This window comes from Otolemur garnettii, unplaced genomic scaffold, assembly GCF_000181295.1.
Source record: "Otolemur garnettii isolate 467f Iridium unplaced genomic scaffold, OtoGar3 scaffold00030, whole genome shotgun sequence".
NCBI classification, from domain to species: Eukaryota; Metazoa; Chordata; class Mammalia; order Primates; family Galagidae; genus Otolemur; species Otolemur garnettii.
In genome coordinates this window covers 7,712,882-7,725,063 of record NW_003852425.1, presented here as the reverse complement: position 1 = coordinate 7,725,063, position 12,182 = coordinate 7,712,882, and the positions used below count along the sequence as shown (strand labels likewise).

The 12,182-nt window shown below is 43.6% G+C and overlaps 1 protein-coding gene, 1 long non-coding RNA gene and 1 other non-coding gene across 3 annotated transcripts in view; 2 read left to right on the top strand and 1 right to left on the bottom strand.

The window, feature by feature from the left end:
* The first annotated feature begins 691 nt into the window (after window positions 1-691).
* Window positions 692-2,231, top strand: LOC111725032. Its single transcript, XR_002773198.1, has 3 exons — window positions 692-1,105; window positions 1,532-1,603; window positions 2,048-2,231. It is a non-coding gene; the product is annotated as an uncharacterized LOC111725032 (long non-coding RNA).
* On the top strand, window positions 1,307-1,439 carry LOC111725051. Its single transcript, XR_002773214.1, has one exon. It is a non-coding gene; the product is annotated as a small nucleolar RNA SNORA13 (small nucleolar RNA).
* A 2,506-nt stretch (window positions 2,232-4,737) lies between the features above and the next one.
* EPB41L4A (erythrocyte membrane protein band 4.1 like 4A) overlaps window positions 4,738-12,182 on the bottom strand; it is a 218,119-nt gene continuing 210,674 nt past the window's right edge. The window contains exons 19-23 of the mRNA XM_003788920.2: window positions 11,339-11,386; window positions 10,691-10,759; window positions 9,306-9,416; window positions 9,057-9,138; window positions 4,738-4,903 (exon numbers count right to left, since the gene is read on the bottom strand). Of these exons, the coding sequence (XP_003788968.1) occupies window positions 4,775-4,903; window positions 9,057-9,138; window positions 9,306-9,416; window positions 10,691-10,759; window positions 11,339-11,386 (439 nt within the window). The 3' untranslated portion in view covers window positions 4,738-4,774. The remainder of the gene's footprint in view (window positions 4,904-9,056; window positions 9,139-9,305; window positions 9,417-10,690; window positions 10,760-11,338; window positions 11,387-12,182) is intronic.

The following is a 12,182-nucleotide window of genomic DNA, read 5'->3' as shown; positions in this document are numbered from 1 at the left end:
AAGCCAATCTGTTTCTTTATATTTTTTTAACGTAGCAATTTGAAAATTTTAAATTACGCGCGTGATTCGCGCTGCATTTCCACCGGACGGCGATGCTCTGTCGCGCCGCCCTCTTGGCACTGTGTGGAGCTACAGGTGCGCGTTACCTGGTCGGGTTTCTGCTCAGCTGGCGCTTAGGACAGGAACTCGAGTGTCTTATTCACGCCCGGTTCCCGGGCCCTCGGGACAGCGCCTGGAGCTTAGTAAGTACTTCATAGGTTTTGAACGAATGACCTTCCTCTTCCTCAGCTGGACAAGCGTGAACTCTGTCGCGCCCCAAAACCCAGAGTCTGAAGTCCTCTGGGTTACCCCTGCTGCTCAGCCCTAACCATATGCTCCTGACCCTGGGAAGAAGGATGACTGGAAATCCTCATTCGCTAGAACCTCCTTCTCTGTGGAAAGAATGGGTCCCACAACCGCGCAGGGACTCCGCGGGAGAAGCGTCGCTCCTCCGCCCTCTTCCCGCTCGGGAACCCGCCCCGCGGCCCGGCACGGGCACTTTCCGCTCCGGCCACACGGCGGCGTCTCAGGCGGCCCATGGTACGGTCCGCTCCCCCCGCGCCACTCCGGCAGTGGGTCCTTCCGCCCGCAGAAAAGCATTGTGGGAGGGCAGCGCGGTCTTTCCTCCGCGCGGCTTCTCTTCTGTGCTACCCGCGCCAAGTCTGCGGGGCCTCCGGGATGCCGGCCAGTTCCGGCGGGCCGCGTGGCCTCCCGCGCCAGGACGCCGGGACCGGGCCGCGGGGAGCGCCCCCCTGAGCTTGCCGGAGCGTCCGCGGCGGCGCTCGAGAGTGACCGAGAACGCTGGGAGGGCGGCCACCTGGCCTCGGCCACGTTCTTGGAGGGACCTCGGGAGGGCCGTGCGCGGCCTTAGGCTGGCGTTCCCTTGCCGGGAAGTGGGGAGATGGTTAAATGGGTTTAGCGATCACCAACCCTGTGTAACTGTCTTGATGCCTCCCCCGCCCTGGGGCAAAGTTAGTGTGGAAGCAAAGCGCCGTTTAAGGCGTAGATGATTTCAGCCGCTTCCAGGTTCGGCACTTCGCGGTGCTGAGTATCGCCAATTCTGCTGGTGAGTGTTGTTGTTACGGGAAAAAGCCACTGCCGCGAGCTTTTAGGAATTTTAACTAATGGTTTCAAATATTTTCCATGTTTTAGTTTTTTTTAGTAGAACGTGGGGAGGTAATTCTCTGAAGAGGAGTTCCCTTCCAGGCGCTTGTCAGCACAGTTCCCAGCCTTAGGCAGTAGATGGAGCCGACCTCAGTTCAAATGTAGCCTTTGTGTTGCCCATTCACTTTGGAAACTAGTGGATGTGGTGTCAAAAAAGGCGTACATTAAATGCTTTGCGGCCTTTTCCTGCCCTTAAATCTGGTATTTTTGGTGTAGGAGCTGCATAAGTAACAGTTTACTAATGCTTTTGTTTACACTTGGGATCTCGAGCCTATCAGAGGTAAGCGTATGTTTCTTTTAACCGGTTTTAACTGATTTTTTTGTTCAGGTGAAAGATGGATGCTTGAAGCATAGACTGCTGCTAGCTGAGTACCACCTGGAAACACAAAAGTGACGGAAGGTAGGGTAATAAAGGGGTAATTACACCATAAAGCACTTTATAATGGGCATTTCATCACCTTTTAAATTGCAGAGCCTTCTCTAGTATCGTTAGGATTAATGGCTCATTAGTTTAGCACTACGTTTGTAGATGGACGGAGTTAACAGCAAATAGGACAGCCGCTTCCCAGCACTTGTGACAGTTTTGCTGATTTTTCTCAGCATCCCAGGGAAATAAATATACATAATACTGGCATTCTGCATCTCTTTGTATTTTGTTGTGTAGTAGCTAAATTTTAAACCCTGTTGAGTTTCAGACTTGTATCTTGGCATTTAGGGCCAAATCTAGAAATACAAGTCATGCAATACTGAAACATGTAGTGAGATTATTATTACCAACTTTATTAATATGTAACAAATGTAAATGTTTGCTCCTCAAATTGAGTACTGTATTTTTTTCTCTTAGGATGTCCTTGGTGAGGATTTTGAAAATTTGATCTTCGCAAGAGTTGATTGGATCACTTAAAATTTCCAGGAGCCTGAGGAGTACTGAAATAATTGCCTTTGAATGGCCCATAATGATACATTTATGACAATGGATATGAATAAATGTTAATGTGTTTGGAATTTAAGTCATTAACTGCCTGAAAATAGTTCTCTATTACTGAACAAGGTTTTCATTTCCCCTTTTCTCCCAGCAGCTTAAAAATCATGTCATACCTCAGCATTTGAGATTAATCTTAACTCCTATTACTATAATTGACAGGCTTAGGATGATTTGTTTGAGGTGATTTTTTCCAGCAACTCATGGTGAGTAGAACTAGATGAGGTGATGATTTCTAGGTCACAGGTGCACTTTTTTGCACTGTGTACTGTTTTTTCCCCCCCAGCTAGATGTTTGGCCTAAACTTTGTAGGAAAGAACAGTGTTCAGACATTCAAAAAAATTTATTGACAGTGCTATTCTAGGAGTTGAGAACACATGGTAAGCACAACACAGTTCCTCCCTTTGGAAGCTTATAGCTGAGTGGAAGAGACATCACAAATATGAAACTTTGATCATGAGATGAATCTCAGGGTAAGATTTGATCAAGTCAGAGAAACCTGAGAAAGTGGAGTTGAGACTGAAGGTAGGTTTTGTTTCAGCTAGAAGAGATAGGACCGTATGTCTGCGTCGTCGGGCTGTGTTCCCTCTTCAGAGCCCTGTTTTAGAATTGAGTTTTTTTGAGGGATAGTCTCACCTTGTCGCCCTGGCTAGAGTGCTGTAGCATCACAGCTCAAGCAACCTCCAGCTCTCGGGCTTAGGCGATTCTCTTGCCTCAGCCTCCCAAGTAGCTGGGACTATGGGCACTCACCACAACACCCGGCTATTTTTGGTTGCAGTTTGGTCAGGGCCAGGTTTGAACCTACCACCCTAGGTATATGGGGCTGGCGCCCTATGCCCTGAGCCACAGGCACTACCCTAGAATTGAGTTGTTAATGAGGCTTATAAGGTGGCTGTTAGGGGGAAGGGAGGTTATAAAATGAGTCTGAAAAGAGGTAGGTAAAGCCAGACCACTTAAGGCTCCCTCTCTCTTTATTAAAGCATGCAAGGGAATTCCACGGTAGAATTCAGATTGGCAAGAAAAGGAGGAATGCAGGTGGTCCAATTAGGCCACTACATTAGATGACTAGCAGCAAATACAATTGTAAGGGAATGGCACATAGTAGTTGAAACTGAATTCTGAGAAATCCTAGTAGCTGGTTGGCAATTGAACACCATAGTCTTAAACCAGTGGTTCTCAGCCTTCCTAATGCCGTGACCCTTTAATACAGTTCCTCATGTGGTGACCCCCAACCATAAAATTGTTTTCATTGCTACTTCATAACTAATTTTCCTACTGTTATGAATTGTAATGTAAATATCTGATGTGCAGGATGTATTTCATTGTTACAAAGGGGTCATTACCCGGAAATCTCCCTGGGATAGAGGAAGAGGGCCTAAGTCTGAAATTTGAGAAATTCCAGTAACTAATACCAGGGTAGAACAGGTGAGCTGCAAAGGATCTTCTAGATAGTGAGAACCAAATAGCGTTAAAAGAAGCAAAAGGAAAATCATAGGCCCCAAAAACTCTCCATGGGAACTAGTGACATGGTAGTAAGAAGCCCTGTTGGAGATGAAGTGGGGACTAGATGAATTGAGGGCACTGACCCAAGATGATGCACTGATGAAAATTAGTTGAGAATAGGAGAGGAAAGTAATGGTAGAGAGGGATTTGTTGTGGTTGTGAAGGTTGTGGCTTATTAGATCTTAGTCAAGTTTCAAACCAAGGAGCAAGGATCTAGCTTAAAGTGGTGGGGTACATTACTAACAGTGCAGAGAAATCCTGAGAAGCATGAAGGGACTTGGGAGGACATGTGGAAGGACAGGAAAGGGATTAGATAGTTAATTGCAGCTGTGGAGACGATTCTATGTGATAAAAGATGTCTTGCATAAATGTTTTCCCTGTAAGTTGCAAAGTCATCTGGGGAGAGGAAAGGTCTAAAATAGCCATTCTTGGGAAAGCAGGCAAATTAGATGGCCAGGCAGAGTTAAAGGAGCATTTGAGGTTAGCAGAGCTTAGCTGAAATCCACACTTAGCCTTTCTTTTTTTCTGAAAACACAAGAACACTTCAGAAATTAAAAGCAACACTTAAAGCTTTTTACATCATTTGTAAATACCTGGTAAACATAACACCACAAAATACAAGATTACAAGGAACTTAATATTTACACGAGTATCAGCAGTCTAAAAGTGAATCCTCAGTCCATGTGCATCTGGCCACTCTGAGAACCTCGCAGGGTTGGGAAAACTTTTCCTTCTGTGTGGCATGGTATTGCACAGCAAACCAGTTTCCATCCAGAATTCCAAAACGTTGAACAGAAGCATTTGGTCTTGGTTGTGGTGGCACAGGCACAAGATACCCAGAGTTGAATGGTTACTTTGTTTCAGGAAGGAAAATGTGGCATCAAATGAGTCTTTACAAAACTATCCTTCCAGTTAAAAAGGCCCTTCAGCCAAGTATGCTGTAACTAAGCCTTTAAAAGCAGCAAAAGATGCTGAAGAAACGTGAAGGTCCAAGATACTTGAATCAAATTACCTAATTCACAGTTTGAAAAGCTCTAGTGGCACATTAACACCCTCCCCACTCCCTTCCCTGGCCCTTGACCATGATCAAGTCTCTATCTTGAGGCGGGAAGCTTGGACAGTTTTTATTGTTTTTGCTGTGTGTTTTCCAACTAGATTGGTGGTAGATGTCTGAGATTTTTCTTCAATCAGGCTGTCCTTAGACCCGTTTCTTCTCTAAAAATGTATTTGAAAAATAAAAAGATTAAGAAAAATAGTCAAATCAAGTTTTTATTAAAACAAACTACTAACCTTTAAGATAATGAATTATAATTCAAAAAGTATCATAGTTCCAAAAGCTGTTCAAATATTCCCTCCAAATAGTTAACCGAAAATAAGCTTACATGTTTAGTCTTTGTTGATTAATACAGTTAAGTCTGACAGTTACATATATGTGAATTTTAGTCATGAAAAAGGCATAATTAACCCACGTGTCCTTGTGTGGATAATTTACAGACCAGGCTTCCACCTTTCCCACTTCTCCAAGCAAGGGCAGAGATGAAGAGAGTGGAGAGTTGGGGACTATGTGATCCCCTAATTATATTTTCTGGAGCTATTGAATGAAACAGTGTCTTGGGACTAGAGATAACTGTAATTTGAGGTGAGGAGAACTCGAGGTCTTGTAATATGAGTGTACCATCATTGGAGAAGAGAGGATCTAAATTGCCCAGAGCCTGGGCACCACAGCCAGTGCTTCTGGAATTAGCTCTTAGCATCTCCTGCGACCACATGTGGAAACCCTGAAAAATGGCACTAACAGTACCTGACCAGTTCTCTGCTCACCTTTTCTGTTCTTACCTCCAGGTAATAAAACCCTTTATTAAAAAGGATTTGTTCCATAAAATTTAGATTCAGTCAAAAGGCCACACTCAAAGATCCCGAAGGCTTCGTGTGGCCCCCAGACTGCAGGTTCCCTGCTTCACAAGCATGTTTACTTGCCCAGAAGTATATCTTCACACAATGGGCTGTACTTTCCAGAATTCTATTATTTTGAGATTCATTTGGGCTGAATATAAATCACCCTCTGAGAAGGAATTGTCCATCTGTCCTATGACTGCCTTACTTTGTTTTACTGACACTGAAAGACGCACCAATGGAGTAAGAAGTCTGCCTGGCACAGGAAGTATGAATCCATCTTTGGGATGGAAGATTTCTAGGTTGCTAGAGGTTGTCTCAAGAGGAAACCAATGCAGGTGAGAGGAAAACTAGAGTTGAGAGCAAAAGAATCACCGGAACAGGAGCTAGAAGGGGACTTAAACACAGATTTGTCTAGGATGGAATCTGTCTCTGCAAACCCGAAGTAAACAAGGAAATCAAAGTCACTAATCCACCCCACTCTTAGCAGCCTTTGCATGAAAAGGCCAGGTGAGGTGTAGGGCATGCCACTGGCAGAATCTCCCTCCCCAGCAGGACTTAAGGGATGCAACTTCCTGCTTCCATTGGTTACTCAGCTGCTCCTCAATGTGACAGCCACATTAGTGGCTTCTTTTTGGCACTTGGAATGAAATCCAAACCCTTTTCTCATATTCTTTAAGGTCCTGTGTTTCTTGCCCCCTTGTCCCCTCATGGTGCTCAGTCCACACTTGGCTCTCAGTTCCTCTAGAGTCAGCATTTCCCCCATGTTCTCCTCTCTGCTTAGATCAGCCCTGTGCCCACTCACGTGGCTGGTTCCTTAGGTGTTAGGTGTCAGCTTTAAACGGCACCATCTAAGCTGGCTTTCTGGCCAGCCTGAATATCTAAAGTGGGCTGCCCTGTTGGTTCTCTAGGTCAGGACTTTGTCTCTTCAGAATGCAGGCTTAATTTTTAATTGTTTTACCTATTTGCTTTATATATTCTATGTCTAGACCAGGTCAGCAAATACTTTTTGGAAAAAGCTAGCTACACTATCCTGTCTGTGTGACATATTACTGTTTGTTTTCTAAAACTCCTTTAAAAGTGTGCAAACCATTATCTCCTGAGTTGTATTAAACAGGCCCATAGGGTACAGTTTGCTGACTGCTTGGATATTTGAATTCAAAATCAAAGGTGATCTAGAGACAGTCTGAGAATCACTGCCATTGATCAGTTAAGTTATTCTGTGGCCAGCAAAGTGAACGCTAGTCTTTCACATACAATGTGGATAAATTCTTAAATTCCTGAGTAAAGGTGATTAGTTAAGGAGTGTACAGTTGGTAAAGCAAAAATACAATAAGACTCCTGTTTGCATTGACACTACTTAAAATTTAAGACAAAATCTTAAAGATATCTGCTTATTAATCATCACAGTAACCCTAAGAGGCAGGCTGTCTACACTATATAGAAACTGAGGTTTATCAGTGAAAACTTAGAATATACTTTAATATAACTAAGAGAGTAGAACTGAAATGTCCCTAACATAAATGTCAAATGCATGAGGTGGTGGGGTTGATTAATTCACACTGTATGCCTGTATCAAAAACATATGTGCCCTACAAAAATACACAACTATTATATGCCCACATAATTAAATATAAAGCATTTCTAAAAAGAAATCGAGGCTTTTAGAGGTTAAGTAGGATGCGCAAAGTCATACAAGTTGGTTGTGGAGATGAGACATAAGGCAGGTCAGTGTGAATGCAAAGCTCAGACTATTAGTCATAAAAATAATTTCTGATAAAGCTATCAACTTGAAAAAGTGTTTGGAAAACCTATTAGCTACCCCAGATTTATCTAATAGAATATGTAGATTGTAATGGATGTGTTGACTGCTCAGACCTCCATTCCAGGCCGAGGTCTTCATCCCCCAGCAGCTGGGAGCGTCAGGCTGCTGCACAGCTCAAAACTGAACCCCATTCCCAAAGCCACGCCCCCCTCCCAGGAGCACCCCTTATCCAATTACTCTCATGTGGTGGCTATGAGGGTGTGGAAGTTCAATCCCCTTGTCACAGATGGGATGAATTTGAAGGGCCATCTGGAGCTCTACCTCATAGGATCAACTGATGTCTTTGTTAGGACTGTATTATACAGTTAAACTCTTACCTATGCCTAAACCTGTTTTTCACTCCTTAACAGGCGTTGGTCCTGAAGGCACTTTCCAATAAACCTCCTGCATGGAAATTTCCATCTCTGAATCTGTTTCTGGGGACCCCAAGCTAAATTAGCACAGGCCTTGCTGGAGTCATTGATAAAATGAGGCCAGGCAAACAAAGGGCAGCGTGTCACGGGCACTGCGAGGGCCAGGCTTATTACAAGGTCCAGGAACTCCCTAGCTTCTCTACAAAGCTGTGTGTCCCCATACATTTTTACGGGGAGAGAAACTAGTTACAGCAGGCTTTCTAAGGGATTCATGACCCAAGCAAGACTGAAAACCACAATTCTGCAAATAATAGGCTGACACTGACCCATCATTAACATCCACTTTGCTCTTTATAACAGTTGTTCAACCAGATATAAGTCCATCCAGCTATCTCATTCAGCCTACATTTTTTTCATCTTTTTAAAAAACTTACCATGAGAGATGGTGTCAAACACCTTCTTGAATTATGCTTGCTCCCCTGACACATCTAATTCAGCTGTGTGCTAAATTGACTTTGTTAAGGCAGCCTTGAATTCCTTTTTAAGTACATTTTTAAAAACATTTCCAGGACAAAGAGTAATTCTCCTTGATGGGGAAGGCAGAAATAAAATAGGATTCAAGTAGCTTTTCTGCCTGCGGCCAGTTCATAACAGCACGTTTGCCCCGGTGGCTCTATCACTTTCTCTTTGTTTCTCTGGCTCAAAAAATACCTAAAAGGTGTTTTTGTTGTTGTTTCCTTATTGAAGCCTGATTCTGGCTCCACACCATCTGACAATCTCTTGTTATCTTTTTTTTTTTTTTGAGACAGAGCCTCAAGCTGTCCCCCTGGGTAGAGTGCCGTGGCTTTACAGCTCACAGCAACCTCCAACTCCTGGGCTCAAGCGAGTCTCCTGCCTCCGCCTCCCAAGTAGCTGGGACCACAGGCGCCCGCCACAACGCCTGACTATTTTTTGGTTGCAGCCGTCATTGTTGTTTTGGCAGGTCCGGGCTGGGGATTCGAACCCGCCACCTTAGGTGTACGTGCCTGGCGCCTTAGCCGGTTGAGCTATAGGCACCAAGCCAATCTCTTGTTATCTTGAGCGTCTCCCCACCACCTCCACCTCTCATTCCTAATAGCTCTTACCAGGTTGGGTCTCGGCTCCTGATCCTGCACTTTCCTTCCTCCTCTTTCCATGTTTCCTACAGAATCTCGGAATGAAGTTAAAGAGTCCTTGCCCTACCTCCCCCAAACACGAAAAGCTTTTCCAAATTGTGGTGCGCCAAGTTCTTAGAGCAATAACCTTATTATTAACTAACCTGATGAACTGTTGAGCCACCAGAGCCCTGAGCATCTGAAGAACGGGTCACTGGAAGTGGTGGTACAAGGTCCATTTTTGAACTGCAGAGAGTGAGTTTCAGAATTAGTGATTAGAACAGTACCTAGAATCAGAAATTGACTTGGAAGAGGGCTGCAGTGTAGAAATAGAACATTTCTATCAGCACAGAAAGAGTTCTCTTGAAATGTACTGTCCTGGAGCCAGGAGGGTGATGACACAGACCACTTACTTCACCTCCGAGAGAACAGACCGCTCTCCGTCTGAACACTGGGACCTGCGGTACTGGCGGTAGCTCCGCGGTGAGTGGGAATGCCTGATGCGGATCGGGTCACCTTGAGTCCTGAACAAGCAACCAGAAACATGAGAACACTCCCTGGACGTCAGAACAGGGTAATTTGGAGTTCTTCCTTCATACTGGAGCCACAAAGAGGATAGTGACTTTCAGAGTTTAACAAACCAATTTGATTTCTCTGGTCTTTGAAAGAATGAGTTACAAATTTTACAAGTTAACAAAAGAAAAATGCTCCCATGACCATATGTGAAAAATGAACTCTTTAAATACATGTGTATGTGTGTGTGCACACGTGTGTATTGTTTAACCACCAAATTTTAAATGAAATTATTCCCAATGGTTGAATTCTTTGTAGTAGAGTATGGAGGAAAAACTTCTATAATGCAGGCAAAATGGCATTCCTATCAGAAAAACTTGGTCATTGTCCTAGCTACTAAGTAGCCTGTTAGTAAGAATCCCATCTTTAGGGCGGCGCCTGTGGCTCAAAGGAGTAGGGCGCCGGCCCCATATACTGGAGGTGGTGGGTTCAAACCCAGCCCCAGCCAAAAACTGCAAAAAATAAATAAGTAAATAAATAAACATAAAAAAAAATCCCACCTTTACTTTGAAAACTGCTAAGAGTAGACCCTAAATGTTCTCACCACAAATAAGTATGAGAGGGGACAGATGTTAGTTTGATTTAATCATTTCACAATGTATACATATAAAACATTATATACAATTGTTATTTGCCTAGTATACCCTAAGAAAAAAGAATTTACCTAAAGATGGGGCCGGGGTGGGGCCCCATCTTTAGGTAAATTTTAGGTAGCTGGGGTGTACCAGCCTGCTACTTCACTGGGGTGGGAAGGGAGCCTGGGTCGTAGGAGGGAAATAAAGCAGGTACCTTGCATCCCACGCTGGCCAGTGACCAGGAACCCTGTCATGATTTCCTGAAGCCTGTGCAGATACGCTAAGTGCCTATCAGGTATTGGACTGGGCTTATGACAATTTTGTGGTCAACTTAATTCTCTTTGTCTTAAAATAATAGATAAAAATAAAATTTGTTGCCAATTCAGTGACTATCTCAGAAAAAATTTTGAAAGTGAAATTAATCACTGGAAACTCCTCTGCACCTACCACATACAAATAGGCAGCTAAGGGAGAGGCTAGTAATTGTGATGCACAGAAAGAATAATTAGCTTTAATACACCCTTTCTACTTCTTTCCATACAGTCACCTCTAACCTAGTGTGAAGACAAAGCACTACACCACAAAACACAACCAAAGAGTAAGAATGGATTACTCATAACACTAATCAAGCTCTGCGAAAACATACTCACTCTATTTTAGTGTATGGAATCTCTTTTAGTTGTTCTTCTGACAATCCAGATGGATCAACAAGCTCCTTTCTAGAAAGGAATAAGCAAGAAAATGATAGTTGTGCTGCTGATACAAATGCTATAATATCTTTTACTAATTTTCGTTTTGCAATCTTGTCCCCAAATCCAGTATTAGTAAAACTAGTATGACGTATAAGTTGGAACAAACATTTAAAAACCAGAAAGTGTTCAAGGAAGAATAGAAGGAAAACCTTTTCTGTAGTTTTTTGCTGCCTTTTTTCTGCATTCACATTTTCTAGTCATTCCCTATTTCTCTCTAATAGATCTGCTTCTCTCCACTCTCGTGGATGTCTTTTCTTCTTCTGAATTTGTTTTCCTTGGTATTTATTTCTAAACTTTAGGCCTGAGGTCCATTTACAGAGAAGCTGAATGGCCGTAAGCGAGGAGGTGTGAGGCTGCCTGGCGACAGGCTGTTGGCCTGGTAAGGCACCACCACCACCACCTGCTCCACATACCACAAGACGATGATCGTGAACTCTACTTGGCAGGGGTCAGACTGAGGCTGCCTCTCAGAATCAGGGTTCTTCATTGCAGCTGCATTAAAACTACACGGGGAAAAAAATAAAAAACAACAAAAACAGTACTCACTGAATATGCTTCCATAACTCTTCTTTTGCTTGAATGTCAGGGCTTCTCCTATAAATGGAGAAAACAACACTCCTCTCAGTAAACATGCTTCAGCTCGCAACCTAATGGCCGACTTTAATAGTTCTCCAACTGTGAAGTTCCTACTTGCCAGCTGAGACCAGACAAGGGAAGATTAGGCTGGGAGAGTAATGTGATGGTTAGCACAGAGATACCAGGTAATTTATTGCTACTTGCCACTGAAGAATAATCACATAAATAAGCAGCTATGTCTTTAATGAAAGAGCTCAGAACTACACAGCCATGTCCACACACGCTCCACTGGTGACTGCACAGTGAAAAATGATTCAAGGCTCCTGTTTCTGGTCCTTCTAGATATTTGTAAAGGCAAAAGCAGAATTCCCCTGATTCTAAAGAGCCCCCAACACGATCTGCGATTGCCTAGTGGAAGCCACAACCCAAGGGAGGAAGCAACGGGCAGGACAGCCCAGAGGACGACCAATGACCCCCCTCATGTGACAGCTGGCCTTGCACTTCTCTAACAAAACTTGGACCCACAGATTCTAGAAGTGATCTGTGGCCTTGGCTCATGCTGCCAATCTCTGTATTCCCTTCTCCATCCCTAACTATCCACCTTACAACTCTCCTCTGAGAACTACGTGAGTAGACATTCTACCACTAACTTCCTACAACTTAAGATCAGCCTTCCTGTGTCCTCCACTCTCTGTTGTATCAACTATGACTCCCCAGCTGGAACACTGGGAATCTGTTATCACTGCAATTGTTGCCACAGAATTATTTTTTCTCTTAGTGAGACAAAAAGCTTTCTTTTTTTTTTTTTTTTTTT